Here is a 13,584-nt window from a genome sequence, read left to right as displayed (position 1 = left end):
CGTCGATGATTGGGCGGTCCCCGAAGCCCCAGCATAGCTACTCCTGATTGGCCACGGAGTTGGAGGGGCGGGGTCGGTGCTGGGCCCGGTTCTCGTTGCTAGGGGAGGAGGATGGCGACGGCATCGGCGGCTCCTCCATGGAGACGGGGCTGAGCCGGGACCCTGCAGCTGGAGACGCGGAGACTCCCCCTAGCCGTGCCCTCAATGGGGGCCCCTTAGCCCTCGGGGTAACCGGCTGACACGGGCGGAGGCAGCGGCCGCTCCCCTGCCCCAGGCCTCAGCATCCTACTAGGCGCTGCCCGCGGGCCCCTCCCGCCCAGCCTCCAGCGACTCCCAGCTCCCCCTCCCCACAGCTTCCTCATCCTCAGCCCCTCCCCTGCCCCGCACCCTCTCCCCACCTTCAACCTGCCCTGCTCCCCCCTCACCTCCCTGCACCGCAGCCCAGAACCCAGCGAGCCCGCCCTGCACCGACCGTCCCCGGGACAGACCAGACGAGCCCCCCGCCCCCGAAGAGGACGGGGGAAAAGATCTATCTGTGTAGTGGGAAACAGAGAGAGAGGCCCGGGTCTGACTGGTGAACATTAAAGAGCAGAGCAGAACAGCCCCCAAACACAGTGTCCATCTCTCCCAGAAGATACACGCAAAGCAGAGTTATGTAACATGCACCACGGCTCCTCATGCACGCAGGGAAACAGTTGGAGGCTGCATGACATTTTCATAGCTTTCTTAACAATCTAAGTAGGGGAAATCCAACTCTTTTCTGCAGAAAAAGGGGAAGAGAAGGGCTTATACTGAGGCCAAGCAGCTGCGCCTGTGTTTGGGGAAACTGGACTCATTTCATGGCTTGCTTTTTAATTCCACTGATACTGCAGCATTTCTGAAAATTAACCTTTTGTGAAGCTCTGCTCCAAGCCCTCTCTGCTCCTCCTTCATGAGGCGGCTGCTTTGCAAGGAAAGAAATGGCATGAAGTAAATGGCTCCAGAATAAAGCAATCTGCTCTACCAAAGTGCCCAGTGAGCAGCACTGTCACTTTAATAATTCCATTTCAAGGGATTGCTTTCCTCCTTTTCAATCCTCTCTTTTAATACATGGGAGGATCAGAGGGACATTAAAGACCATAAGGCTGGGTGGAGAGAATAAAAATGAAAGGGACTGAGGAGTGACTTCTGTTGGGTAAGAGTGTGAGATTTGAAAACATTTGTGCAGTGAGGAAAAAAGGAACCTTTTTAGTCTGCTGTGTATACATCCAGTACAGCTATACATAACTAGCAAATTCACCCAAGTTCCAGTGAAAGGAGTTCATACAATTATTTTGGATTGCTTTTGTTTTCCCCCAGAAATTTATTTGGATTATTTGGGAATTTTTGTCCTGAAACTCAAATGTCTTTGAACTTGTTCAGGTGGAATATTAAGACAGTTGCCTAGAGATGGACTGTGCCTTAATTGTCTTACATAAAGTTGTTTAACTGACAAACTTTTGCTGCCAAAAGAGGAGTTATAATAGGGTTTTATATGCCAAGGAGCATTTTCTCTTGCATTTTTATAGATTCAAAAATATTTTACAAAAATTGAAAACCACTCTTTCAAAATTCTTCTTTTTTCTTCTTTTTTTTCTTATTCCGTGGGAGGCACTGGAAGTTTAACTGGAGAAAATAGTCAGTACTGCTAGAAAAAGAAGACTGAAGCTGTATTTCCTAACTGAACTGTTTAAGTGATTTGAACAAATACTTAGTTCCTGAGCTCAGAAGGCGATCCCCAGTGGGACATCATTGATACCAGTAAATAAGTACTTGTGTCCAGTACCAGAAGTAAGACCAAGAATGCCAGTCAAGAAGAAAGGTGGGCTATGAAGTTTCCTATCTCATTTTACATTTACATTTTCTAGATTGTAGCTCTCTAGTACTTGCAAATTTAAATATAAAAAAAAGCATTTCAGTGGGGGAGTGATTTGTTTTCCTTTTGCAGGGAGGGAAACAATTTATGCATTTAAAATTGTAGATTAAAATACCCTCACACATTTAGTAGAATGTTTTAAGATTTGTCATGTCATATTTGATCTTGAAATTAGGTTTTGTAAAAATCAGCCATTACAAAACTTAAAACCAGGGGCCAAGAGAGAGTTTGAAATTAATTTGTGTATCTCAAATAATTCCAATAGAAAGAGAGCATAAATAGTGCAAAGTAAGCCATAAAATGTTTGCTTTAATAGTCTAAGGTGGTGATTGTAACATTAGTAATATTTGTTCTTGTTTTTTAAAAAAGTTTTTAACCCAATACCTTTTCTTTAAACATACAGCAGGTAGCAGTAAATACACCAGCAGTAGCAGTAAAAATAAATACACTAGCAGTAAAAATAAAGGGAAAAACTGGTTTCAGTGCACTTTGCCAGTAAAAGTTTCAGCCTTTTTGTTATCCAACAATGTTTTTAATTATGAGAGCTACATGATTTTAACAAGCTTTGGGGTTTCCGCATGTTAGGATATACAAGGTTATATTACTTTAATAAATGTAGCAATGTTGCATTTTTTGCAACATTGCTATATTTATTAAAATAATATAATCTTTTAAATCCTAACATGCGGAAACCCCAAAGCTTGTTAAAATCATGTAGCTCTCATAATTAAAAACAAACAGAGCCATGTTTTGCCTCTTACACACTTAGGTTCACCACATAAATACTTGTTTGCAGTGTTGATGTAGCTGTGTTGGTTTCAGGATAGGAGTGGCTTATCTCTCTCATATAAATATTTAACAGTTTGTGACCACAATGGATTTGGACACAGCTTTGGTAAAGTGCAGTTTCCAGTGATAATGCTAGCAATTGTTGGTATATACTTATGATTACTCTGAAAACTTTTATGCTGTAAATGCTTCTCTGTACATTGCAAACACAGGACAGTAATTTAACATGTTAATTTAGATTACAAAATCTGCAGATAAAACAAAGAATGGCAAATAACTGTTCTCATGCAGCTCATCTATCTAGAACTTAAGACTCTTGACATGGCACAGCCAATGTATGGATTTAAGAACTAAAGTGAGAGATATTAGTAAAATATGGACGCAGCTAACTTCAATATAACTCAAAATTAATTTATTTCACAAAAATATCTTCTTCTACCTCTGTTCCATGATTCATAATTTCTGATGTAAATAAGTGTAAAACCAAACAGATTATTATGGAGGTTTTCATAAAAATTCCACTTAAAGTTTTACTTTGATCATATTGTAGAGATTGCAGAGTAGAAACAAAATATCAAAACAGTATAATGATTTCATAAATAATATTAGTCACTGATTTAGTTAATTATTTTTAATTGACTGTAGTAAACATGGGAATATTTATGGAGGAAAATAACCCCCTCATAATGTCCCTTTAAGTCATCCTGTTGTGCTGTGAACATGTCATCTTAGTCCACTTTGAGGCTTACATATTATACTTGTTTATAACAGGTGAGTTAAGACAGTGCCATTTTAAAGATAAAACTTTAACTCTGAATTGCACATTTTTCTGGATGGATGTCTTTTGGAATTGGATGTTGAACTGTAGCTCAATCACAAGATACCCATTTGATGCTGGAATTACTGAGTGAAATTCCATTGTCTGGCTTACTTAGGTCATCAAAGTAGGTGATCATGATGATCCCTTCTGGCCTTAAAAATCTCTGAATCTATACATTTCCTGTCTTTGTTTCAAGACAGCCTAACTCAGATTTTTAATGTAGTTCTTACACTTTAATTTTTACTAGTCAACTGTAAGAATATATATTTTAAAAATTTTAAAATATGCAGTTGGTAGACCAAAATAGCTCCTTTGGCACAATTTAGCCTCTCATATCAATTAGTGTATTAGAGCTGTCAGTGTGAAGATATTTGTATTTAAATATTAAAAGCTGTTATTAAAATGTGATTACGTATGTACAGAAGGGGATTGAAAAATGTTAGTGAATCAGCTACTTTATTTATTATGTTTTTGAGTTACTTAAATTTATAGTTTGTCATAGGCTTACTTTTACAAAATGTAATTAAAGGGATGATATCAACTTGAACATCTCACTTCCATGTGAAATTTTTATATTTATTATAGTTACAAGTACAGTGATGAGCTGCTAAAATCTTAACAACCGGTTCCCTATAAAAAGTTCTGATTTAAGGGTTGTACCAATAGGGTTACCATACGTCTGTATTTTCCCGGGAGGAATTTTTAAATTTTAAAAATTCCGCCCGGACGGCGATTTAAGAACCAAAAAGCCTGACATCTCCAGGAAAAGACAGATGTATGTTAACCCTACCTAAAGTTCTTTTTTAAAAAGATGGCCCTGAACTAGAAATGAGCTCCGTTTCACATGTGTGGGTCCCTGCCACTCCCTGGGAGTGTGTTAGGGTGACCAGATGTCCTGATTTTATAGGGACAGTCTCGATGTTGGGGTCTTTTTCTTATATAGGCTCCTATTACCCCTCACCCCCTGTCCCGATTTTTCACACTTGCTGTCTGGTCACTCTAGGGTGTGCACATGTGTGGGTCCCAGCTGCTCCTTGCCCCCCTCATTGAAGCAGATGTGCAGGGTTACTGCCCTGGGAACTGCAGGGCACCAGTGGACGTGGGGCCGGCTGCAGACAGGGGCGTGGGGCAGGGCTAGCTGGAGGCAGGGGGTGCGGCAGGGGCTGGCTGGAGACAGGGGCTGGCTGTGGGCAGGGGGTGCGGCAGGGGCTGGCTGCAGGCAGGGAGTGCAGCAGGGGCTGGCTGGAGACGGGCTGGCTGCGGGCAGGGGGTGCAGCAGGGGCTGGTTGTGGGCAGGGCTGGCTGCGGGCAGGGGGTGCAGCAGGGGCTGGTTTTGGGCAGGGCTGGCTGCGGGCAGGGGGTGCAGCAGGGGCTGGCTGCAGGCAGGGGGTGCAGAAGGGGCTGGTTGTGGGCAGGGCTGGCTGCGGGCAGGGGGTGCAGCAGGGGCTGGCTGCAGGCAAGGGGTGCAGAAGGGACTGGTTGTGGGCAGGGGTGGCTGTGGGCAGGGGGTGCAGCAGGGGCTGGTTGTGGGCAGGGGGTGCAGCGGGGGGGCACAGCAGAGGGTGCGGCGGGGTGGCTGCGGGGGCTGGCTGCAGGCAGGGGCTGGCTGCAGGCAGGGGGTGCAGCAGGGGCTGGTTGTGGGCAGGGGTGGCTGTGGGCAGGGGGCGCAGCGGGGGTAGCTGGGGGCAGGGGGTGCAGCAGGGGATGCGGTGGGGGTGGCTGCGGGGGCTGGCTGTGGGCAGCATGGTGGGTACTCACACGGGGACAGCAGCCCGAGCAGCAGGATGCAGCCTAGGCCCAGTAGAGCAGCCGGGGACCCACCAGGCAGCAGCAGGAGCCCCAGGGCCAGAGGTCCGAGGAGCAGCAGCAGCAACAGGGTCAGGAGGCAGCCCACATGGCTCCCTCAGCGCAGCGCTCCCCCGGTGGCTGGGAGGAGGAATTACACATATCCCAGCCAGAGCCCATCAAAACTTCCCTCGCAGGGAAGCCAGTTAACAAGCGGTTCTAAAACCGCTTCAAAATTTAACAACCAGTTCGTGCGAACCAGCTCCAGCTCACCACTGTACAAGTAGTAATGGGGAGGGGGGAATGAGGGGTATTCCCTTCAAGTTTTGCAGTTTGTTTTGCTTTATGCCTTTCACTGTTTTGTTGATAGTCAGTTTCATTTCTCGTCTTATTCAGTAAGGAGCCCATATCTACTGTCTCCCCCAGCAGATAACAGCAGAAAACTCATTGGTGTACTTTCCCCAGGCTCTGCAAGCATGTGTATTCTGGCAGCAGCAGCAGTACTGAAAATGAATGAGCTAGCAGGGAGATGTGTCCACATAGCAGACAAGGAGAGGGGTAATCCTAACATGCATTATGCTGGTCTTGAGTCTAACCAAAATATCCTTCAAAAATCAGCAGATGTACAGAAAAACCTGTACACATTTAAAAAAAAAAACAATTAAAAAATCCTGACAATCCGTTATCAGGAGGCTGTATCAGATCATTGAATTATTTAAAACTAGTTACTTTCCAGTTGTGTCCCCCTTTAAAGAGCAAGGAATATGTTTGAAGTTTTATTTTAGAGGGAATGCTCCTTTTTCACCATTAGACTTCAAACATCACACAAATCTTGACTTCTGTGCCTTGTCTTACCTGTTTAAAGCAGATAAGCATTACAGGACTGCCTTTTCAAAACTCATCTTATTGGCCAATTCAGCTAATGTGAAAAGTTTAGGCTATAGGTAATTAGTAAAAATACTTACTTAAAATATCTGAGTAACAAGCAGGTGTTTTCTGGGTGTGAAATAAGGCAAACCTGCCAACGGTTCTAATCCAGTTTATGTCAGTATAAGATTGTCTGATGGCTTGAGTGAAATGAGCAGGGCCGGCTCCAGGCACCAGCGCAGCAAGCAGGTGCTTGGGGCGGGCAACGGAAAGGGGCGGCACGTCCGGCTCTTTGGCGGCAATTCGGCGGCAGGTCCCTCAGTCCGTCTCGGAGGGAAGGACCTGCTGCCGAAGAAACAATGAAGCAGCGGTGGTAGACCTGCCGCTGAAGAGCGGTGCTGTGGTATATCTTAAAGATGACCTAATGACAAAATAATATACTTCCTCATTAGACTATGGAAACATTTAGCACAGAAACTAAAGTCAGCTTTTCAAATTCCTTTTGGAGTCCACCAGGGTCACACTAGCTGGCTCCAGCAAGCGATGAGGGCCCATATTTATTTTTGTATTTACCTGATCTTTCGATGTATTTACAAAATAGAATAAAAGCATGAAACATAACTCAGTTGCTTCTTTCTGTGACATCACAGCTATTGAAATAGCCTGTTTTATCATGTAGCCAGTTCATAGGGGCTCTTGTAAATAAATATGGTTTTCCATGTACATTTTTTCAAAGTTTCTATGATGATATATAGAACGCTTTCTAAGGCCTGGTCTACACTAGGGGGTGGGGGTCGAACTAAGGTACGCAAGTTCAGCTATGCGAATAGCGTAGCTGAACTCGAACTACCTTAGTTCGAACTACTCACCCGTCCAGACGCCGCGGGATCGAAGTTCGCGGCTCTTCCGTCGACTCCGCCACCGCCGTTTGCAGTGGTGGAGTTCCGGAGTCGACGGGAGCACGTCCGGAGTTCGAACTATCATGTCTAGATTAGACGTGATAGTTCGAACTCCGAGAAGTCGAACTCTCCGCGTCGACCCGGCGGGTAAGTATAGACCTACCCTAAGACATGCCATATTAAACAGATCAACAAAAAAGGATTTAATATGAGCCCACATGAGCCACCAGTGTGCTAAAGCAGGGCCTGCTGGTAATAATGACATCATTAAAGGATGAATTTTGTGGTGTAACACATAGCATTGCTGCCCTGTGGCATGACATCAGTGGAGAAGAGAGCTAAAAAGAAATGTTGAACTTTAAAATTTTCATACCTGATTGCCTAAAGTTAGGCTTCTAAATACATATTTTAGATATCTAAATAGAAGTAGTCTGGTTTTCAGAAGTGCTGAGAATTTCAGTTGCCATTGAATTCATTGGGAGTTGTAGGGATCTGCATCTTTAAAAATCTGGATAGTTCTACTTATATATCTAAAATATATATTTAGAATCCTAACATTAGGCACCCAGGTTTGAAAACTGTGGTGTTTTTAGTGATGTAAATGCTCCTCTTAACCTTGTGAGTGGGAAATCAAGTACATACTAAAGTAATGGATTTTGGTAGTTCCTTTTCACCTTTAACAAAATGCTGATACAACATATGTACTGTCTAAAGTTTTTGCTGTCCTTTTAGTTGCTGAAACATTCTAGGATGTATTTTTGTCAAATGACTTGCAGGCATAAAGGCCCCATTTTTCACACCAAGTTCTATTAAACTGACTGTCACTTTCTACTGTGAAATTGACTAGGAGCAGTGCAGAGCTGATGGTTAGGATCAGAGGTTGTGACTACAATAAGAGCAATTTAAGTTTTGTGGGAGTTAAACATGTGGCAGCAAATTTTTATATTAACCTTTTCAGACTCTTCAGTTTAAATCTTTGGCTACTAGCATGACCAATCTCTTTCCAATCCTGTAGTTTTTCAATGGCAGAAGCTACTACTATCAATAAATTCTGTGTATAGAAGGACTGCAGGAGTAGAAGTAGTATATAACAAATATTTGTTACATAAATTCATACTGGGAAGCAGTAGGCACTGGACTGGGAGTTAGGAGACTTAAGGACTTTTCCCAGCTTGGCCATTGTTTTGCTTTGTGACATGTCACTTAAACTGTCTGTGCTTTAGTTCAGTGGCTCTCAACCTTTCCAGACTACTGTACCCCTTTCAGGAGTCTGATTTGTCTTGTGTGCCCCAAGTTTCACCTCACTTAAAAACGACTTGCTTACAAAATCAGACTTAAAAGTACAAAAGTGTCACAGTACACTATTACTGAAAAATTGCTTACTTTCTTGCTTTTACCATATAATTATAAAATAAATCAATTGGAATATAAATATTGTACTTACATTTCATTGTATAGTACATAGAACAGTATAAACAAGTCGTCTGTATGAAATTTTAGTTTGTACTGACTTCACTAAAATGATAAACAGTAATAAATCACCAGAACCAGATGGCATTCACCCAAGAGTTCTGAAGGAACTCAAACGTGAAATAGCAGAACTACTACTATCATTTAAATCTGCTTCTGTACCAGATGATTGGAGGACAGCTAACGTGACACCAATTTAAAAAAAAGACTCCAGAGGTGATCCCAGCAATTACAGGCCTAACTTCAGTACTGGGCAAACTGTGTGAAACTATAGTAAAGAACAGAATTATCGGACACATAGATTAATATGCTTTGTTGGAGAAGAATCAACGTGGTTTTTGTAAAGGGAAATCGTGCCTTACTAATCTACTAGAATTCTTTGAGGGGGTCAACCAACATGTGGACAAGTGTGATCCAGTGGATATAGTGTACTTAGATTTTCAGAAAGCCTTTGACAAGGTCCCTCACCAAAGGCTTTTAAGCAAAGCAAGCTGTCATGGGATAAGAGGGAAGGTCCTCATGGAATATGGCAATCTTTTTTGAAAGGAGGTAGTGCTATGTGGAATTCTCTGTATTATGTTTGTCAGCTCCTGCTGAAGAAGAAACTTTCTGCAATGAACAATAACAGGGAAAAATTACCATTAACTCTACAAAAAACTGCTTCAAAAGTAGCATCTGCAAAATATTTCACTGAGTTTTAACTATAAGGGGAAGCTAGAAGCATCTGCATTATTCCCTTAAGATCATTCAGATCAAACAGGCTTGATGCTAAATTACTTAAAGGACCCATTTTTAAAGCTTATTAACTCATTAGCTAACTAATGTACTTGTAAATTCTCCAAAAACATAATTCAGTACTCCAAGACAAAGTGGATGAATCCCCGCTTTAAGTGCAAAACTCAACTCAACCTTAACTGTGGGACCACGAGCCACACTTCTATAGGAACAACTATTATTTGAGTTTTGAATCTCCATTTCAATTGTGTGCATAGTTATGATCAGCCTTAGACTGAAGATAAGTAGGATATTCCTTTCTAAATCTGTGGCCACATTCTCCCCTTTCTTCACAAAGAAGCAAGGTAAAACCTTTCAAGGAAAGATTTTCATTTTCTGGTCTCACAGAGCTCTGTTACATTCACCCAGGATAGGGCTTGTGGTAACACAGAATGGCTGACGTGTCAACAAAAACATGCATAGGTTGGAAGACTCTGGAAAGTCACTGATTTGCCAGTTTTCCTCTTTGTAGGTGGCATGACTTCCCCCTCTGCACTGATAGCATGTCTCTCTCCTAGGCCATGCTGCATTTAGCTCACTCCACCTGTCTGTATTCATGCGACCCTTGGCCCTATTGACAGGTCATAGAGTGTGCTACTAAAGCTAATGATGTTCAGAGCAACTTTGCTTACATGGCATTTAGCTGTGTTAATTGTCTCAGTTTTAAATGTGACTGTGCTGCATACAGCTGCTGTTTTACAACTGCTCCCCTGAGCTCGCTCTCGCCCTCTTTTTGCAGCATACTATTTGGAGAACCTATAGTAGTTGCACAGAGATTGCAACAGCTATGTGATGCTATGTGAAAGGAGCATAATGCACAGCTTGCTTTCCTCATCACTTGAACCTCCTGATAAGCTTATGTAAAACTAGTAGAGTTTTACTTGGTGTCTGGGTGCTTGATTTTTGCTTCAATATACATGAACATATGGTGCTGTTTGGTCTTGTTAAATTTGCTGCTGTACAATTTTTTAAAGAGGATATGGGGTGATACATATCTGCATATCTGAGGACAGTAACAAGCTTCAGATGTTGGTTATGTCACAAGCAAATATTTCCTAAATTCAAATTTTGTGGAGCGCTAACTTTTAATACGTGCTGGTTTCACATTGTGTCTCTTGATTGAAATAAAAGCATTTGCTAGGCTATGAGACCATTTCTCTTACTGAGAATGGAGTACAGTCAAGCCTTCATTGAATCACATTTACTTAAATCCAGGAATATCTTTAATATTTTTAATAGTACCAGTTATTTACAAAAGAAAGCAATACTCAGAATTCTATAAACATACCTGTGTTGTGGCAATGTTAGATTTTGTTTTATATAAATGTAGACATAAAAGGTACAGTGGAAAGCTATAAAAATGCTCTTCATCTCTAACTATGCATTTCTTGGCGATAGAAGCCATAGATATAGGTCTCCAAAGAGTTGACAAACAGACCTATCTGTGTAACAGATACTGCTGTTCATTTGTTCCTTTTTTCCTAGCAGGCCAGATTATAGGTTGACCAATTTACCTGTTTTACCCGTTCTCAGTGAATATTGTTTTAAAACATCATAATCTCTCATATCTTGAGATGATGTAAGTGCTCATCACATTCTGTAATAAATAATAAATAGCACTTTCATTATTCACCCACTGTTTGAAGGGTTATAAACATATATATTAATCCTTATGATGCCTCTTCTCGGTAGTTGAGTAACATCCCATTGTACAGAAGAAGAGACTGAGACACAGAGATGTTTTTGTGGCTAGCATAAAGTTGCACATTTGCTATTTCACAGTTCATTTGTGCAGTTCACTGGACCACACAGACTTCTATTTCTGGGTATGTTTCTCCCAGTTATCAGCCTTTTACCCACTGTCCTCAGGTGTTTTGATGCTTGATTATAGTTTGTAACTTGTACCATCCAATGTGGGAAACAGTAAATATTAAAGACATTCCCCCCACCCCGTATCCCTTCTGAATGCTAGCGGTTTTATCTAGCAAATTAACTGACTTCTGCCTGCAAGTTTGAAAGTTCAGGTTTTAAAAAATAAACTAATTCAGGGGTTTAAAGCACATATCTTCTTAATGCAGAACACTATACTGTGTGATGAATGTATTATTCTGTCTTGCACCTCCTTATTAGCCAGTTTTCTGTTTGTGAAGACTAGTGTATATGAAATGAGCAATCAATAGTACTGGCTTGATTCAGGGAATAGTGTAATTAGGTGCTACTCAAGTTTCTCACACGAGTTTCTCTGCATCAAATCAGGTGGTCTTGAAACATTTGATATGTGGACTAATATTTGCTGAGACCTCGAACTCATTTTCACTTGTCATCTGAAGTCTCCAAGTTCCAGAGTAGTTTTTAATACATTTTCCTTTAAAATTGTCCAAAATTACTTAGTCTTACCCATTCCCTTTCTGTCCATCTGTTCTCTTTGCTTCCCATTCTCCTTGTTTCTTCCAAAATCTCACTTAAAATCTAGGAATTATTATATAGGAATTATTATATAGCAACTTTGCTGTTCTACGTTTTCTGATTGTGGTCCTCTTGGAAGGAATTTCACCTGGTATGTGTCAGCATGCATTCTAACTTGTTTAATAAAAAATCCCTCAGATGTCTGAAATTAACCAAGCCCCCTCATGCCAAATGAGAGATTAAGGTAAATTAAAAACTATATCTCTAAATAAATTACTGCAGGCACCCACGCAACCGTGAAGCAATGATGTTGTCACATTAAACCAATCATAGGTTGGGGCTGGTCATTATCTGAAAAGGAACACTTAGGAGTAGCCATACTTAGAGGTGGGGATGGAGTAGGATTCTAAGTCAGCGCTGCTGAACCGATATCCCAGTAACATGTTAGGGTGCATTGTATTTCTGGAAGTGGCACTTCACAGATGAGTTATAAAATCAAGTCCTGTCCACAAGTAGTCATTAAAGTTCCTGTGCACTTTTCACAAGAAACTTGGGGTAAAATCCTGGCCCTGTTGAAATTAATGGGAGTTTTGCCATTAACTTCAGTGGGACCAGGTTTCACCCTTGGTATCCAGCTAAATTGTAACCCAGGAAATTGTGTTCTTACTGTCTGAATTTCCCCCTGCAGTTTCAACTGGAGCTAGTGTATTTCACACTTTGTTCTAAACTGTTTTGTATCATGCGGTCTCACCCCAGAAGAAGCTGCATGTAAGTGAAGCAATTCCCATATAGTTTGTGTATCATAATGTTATTTTTTAAATGTTCGCTGTACTTTTGAAAAATTTATTTTACAAAGCAACTTTTCTTTATAAGTTGTTTGACTTTAAATTTAAAATTCTTGGGGAAGAAAGAAGCTTACTGCTTTTATTGAAATGATGACAAAATGATCTCTTGCATCTTCTTTAAATTAGTATTCTTTTGAGCATCTTGTGTCCTGAAAATCTCTTACTTCTGAAGCTGTCTTGTATGGCTTTGCAATGTCCTGAAGGGGTTATTCAGCTCTCAGAAATTGCTAGATAACCAGGGACCTGCTTTCAGCATCACTGATCAGCTGATAATAGTTTGTTCTAATAATGTAATGTTCCTGTCGTGTCTCTGGTTGATTATATTATAACTCAACACATCCTGTTTGGGGAAGTTATGTAAGGGTATGTCTGCACTGCAATGTAAGACCAGACTCAGACTCAGGCTCAAACCCAAACGCAACCGCCCCCTTCCATCTACACACAGTTCTGTTTGACTCAGGCCAGTTAGCCCTCTGGGTCCCAGGATGAATGGCAGGGGCAGGTTTGAGCCAGTCTCCCACAGAGACTTGGGTCCAAAGTCCATCGTTTTGCAGTGCAGAGGCAGCTCGGGCCCTGATCCCCAGACTTGGGTCCTGAGAGTCCACCAAAGCTATTCCACAATCCCATGAGATGCTGTTCCTTGTCCTCTCTAGCTCAAGACTGGCCAACTGACTCCTAGAAAACAGAAGCAACCACCTGGTTCAAGTACAGCTCCTCAGTGTTTAACCCTTCCATTTTATTCTGACTGCTGAGCTCCAAGCATGAATAGTGTCCTGTGTTTGCAGTGGCCACTGACGAGAAGAAGTCGTTTGCTAAGTACCTGGTCAAGGAATCACAGCCAGATTTTGGTTAATCTCTGGTGTGAGGCGTGCAAAACGGTTAACTTTAGTAAGAGTTCCAGGAATGATCATGCGAACCAGGAAATAGCAAAGAAACTGGCAGCACTGGGGATTCACTGGACGAGTGAGCAGTGCTGGGAGTGGATTAAGTGGCTCAAGACCAACTACCTGAAAGCCAGAGATGAGAATCACACCT

At 41.9% G+C, this 13,584-nt stretch overlaps 1 protein-coding gene across 2 annotated transcripts in view; it reads left to right on the top strand.

Annotated features, from left to right (window-relative positions):
* The first annotated feature begins 71 nt into the window (after positions 1–71).
* The window catches only part of DLG2 (discs large MAGUK scaffold protein 2), a 1,428,123-nt gene continuing 1,414,610 nt past the window's right edge, over positions 72–13,584 (top strand). The window contains exons 1-2 of one of the 2 annotated variants that reach the window (XM_039519925.1): positions 72–1,174; positions 1,630–1,840. In XM_039519925.1, coding sequence (XP_039375859.1) covers positions 1,822–1,840 — 19 coding nt within the window. In that variant the 5' untranslated portion in view covers positions 72–1,174; positions 1,630–1,821. Of the gene's footprint in view, positions 1,841–13,584 lie in introns of both variants that reach the window. The other variant, XM_039519926.1, reaches the window with a different exon arrangement.

The sequence above is a fragment of the Mauremys reevesii genome, linkage group 1 (assembly GCF_016161935.1).
Source record: "Mauremys reevesii isolate NIE-2019 linkage group 1, ASM1616193v1, whole genome shotgun sequence".
NCBI classification, from domain to species: Eukaryota; Metazoa; Chordata; order Testudines; family Geoemydidae; genus Mauremys; species Mauremys reevesii.
This window is presented reverse-complemented; position numbering and strand designations above follow the sequence as displayed.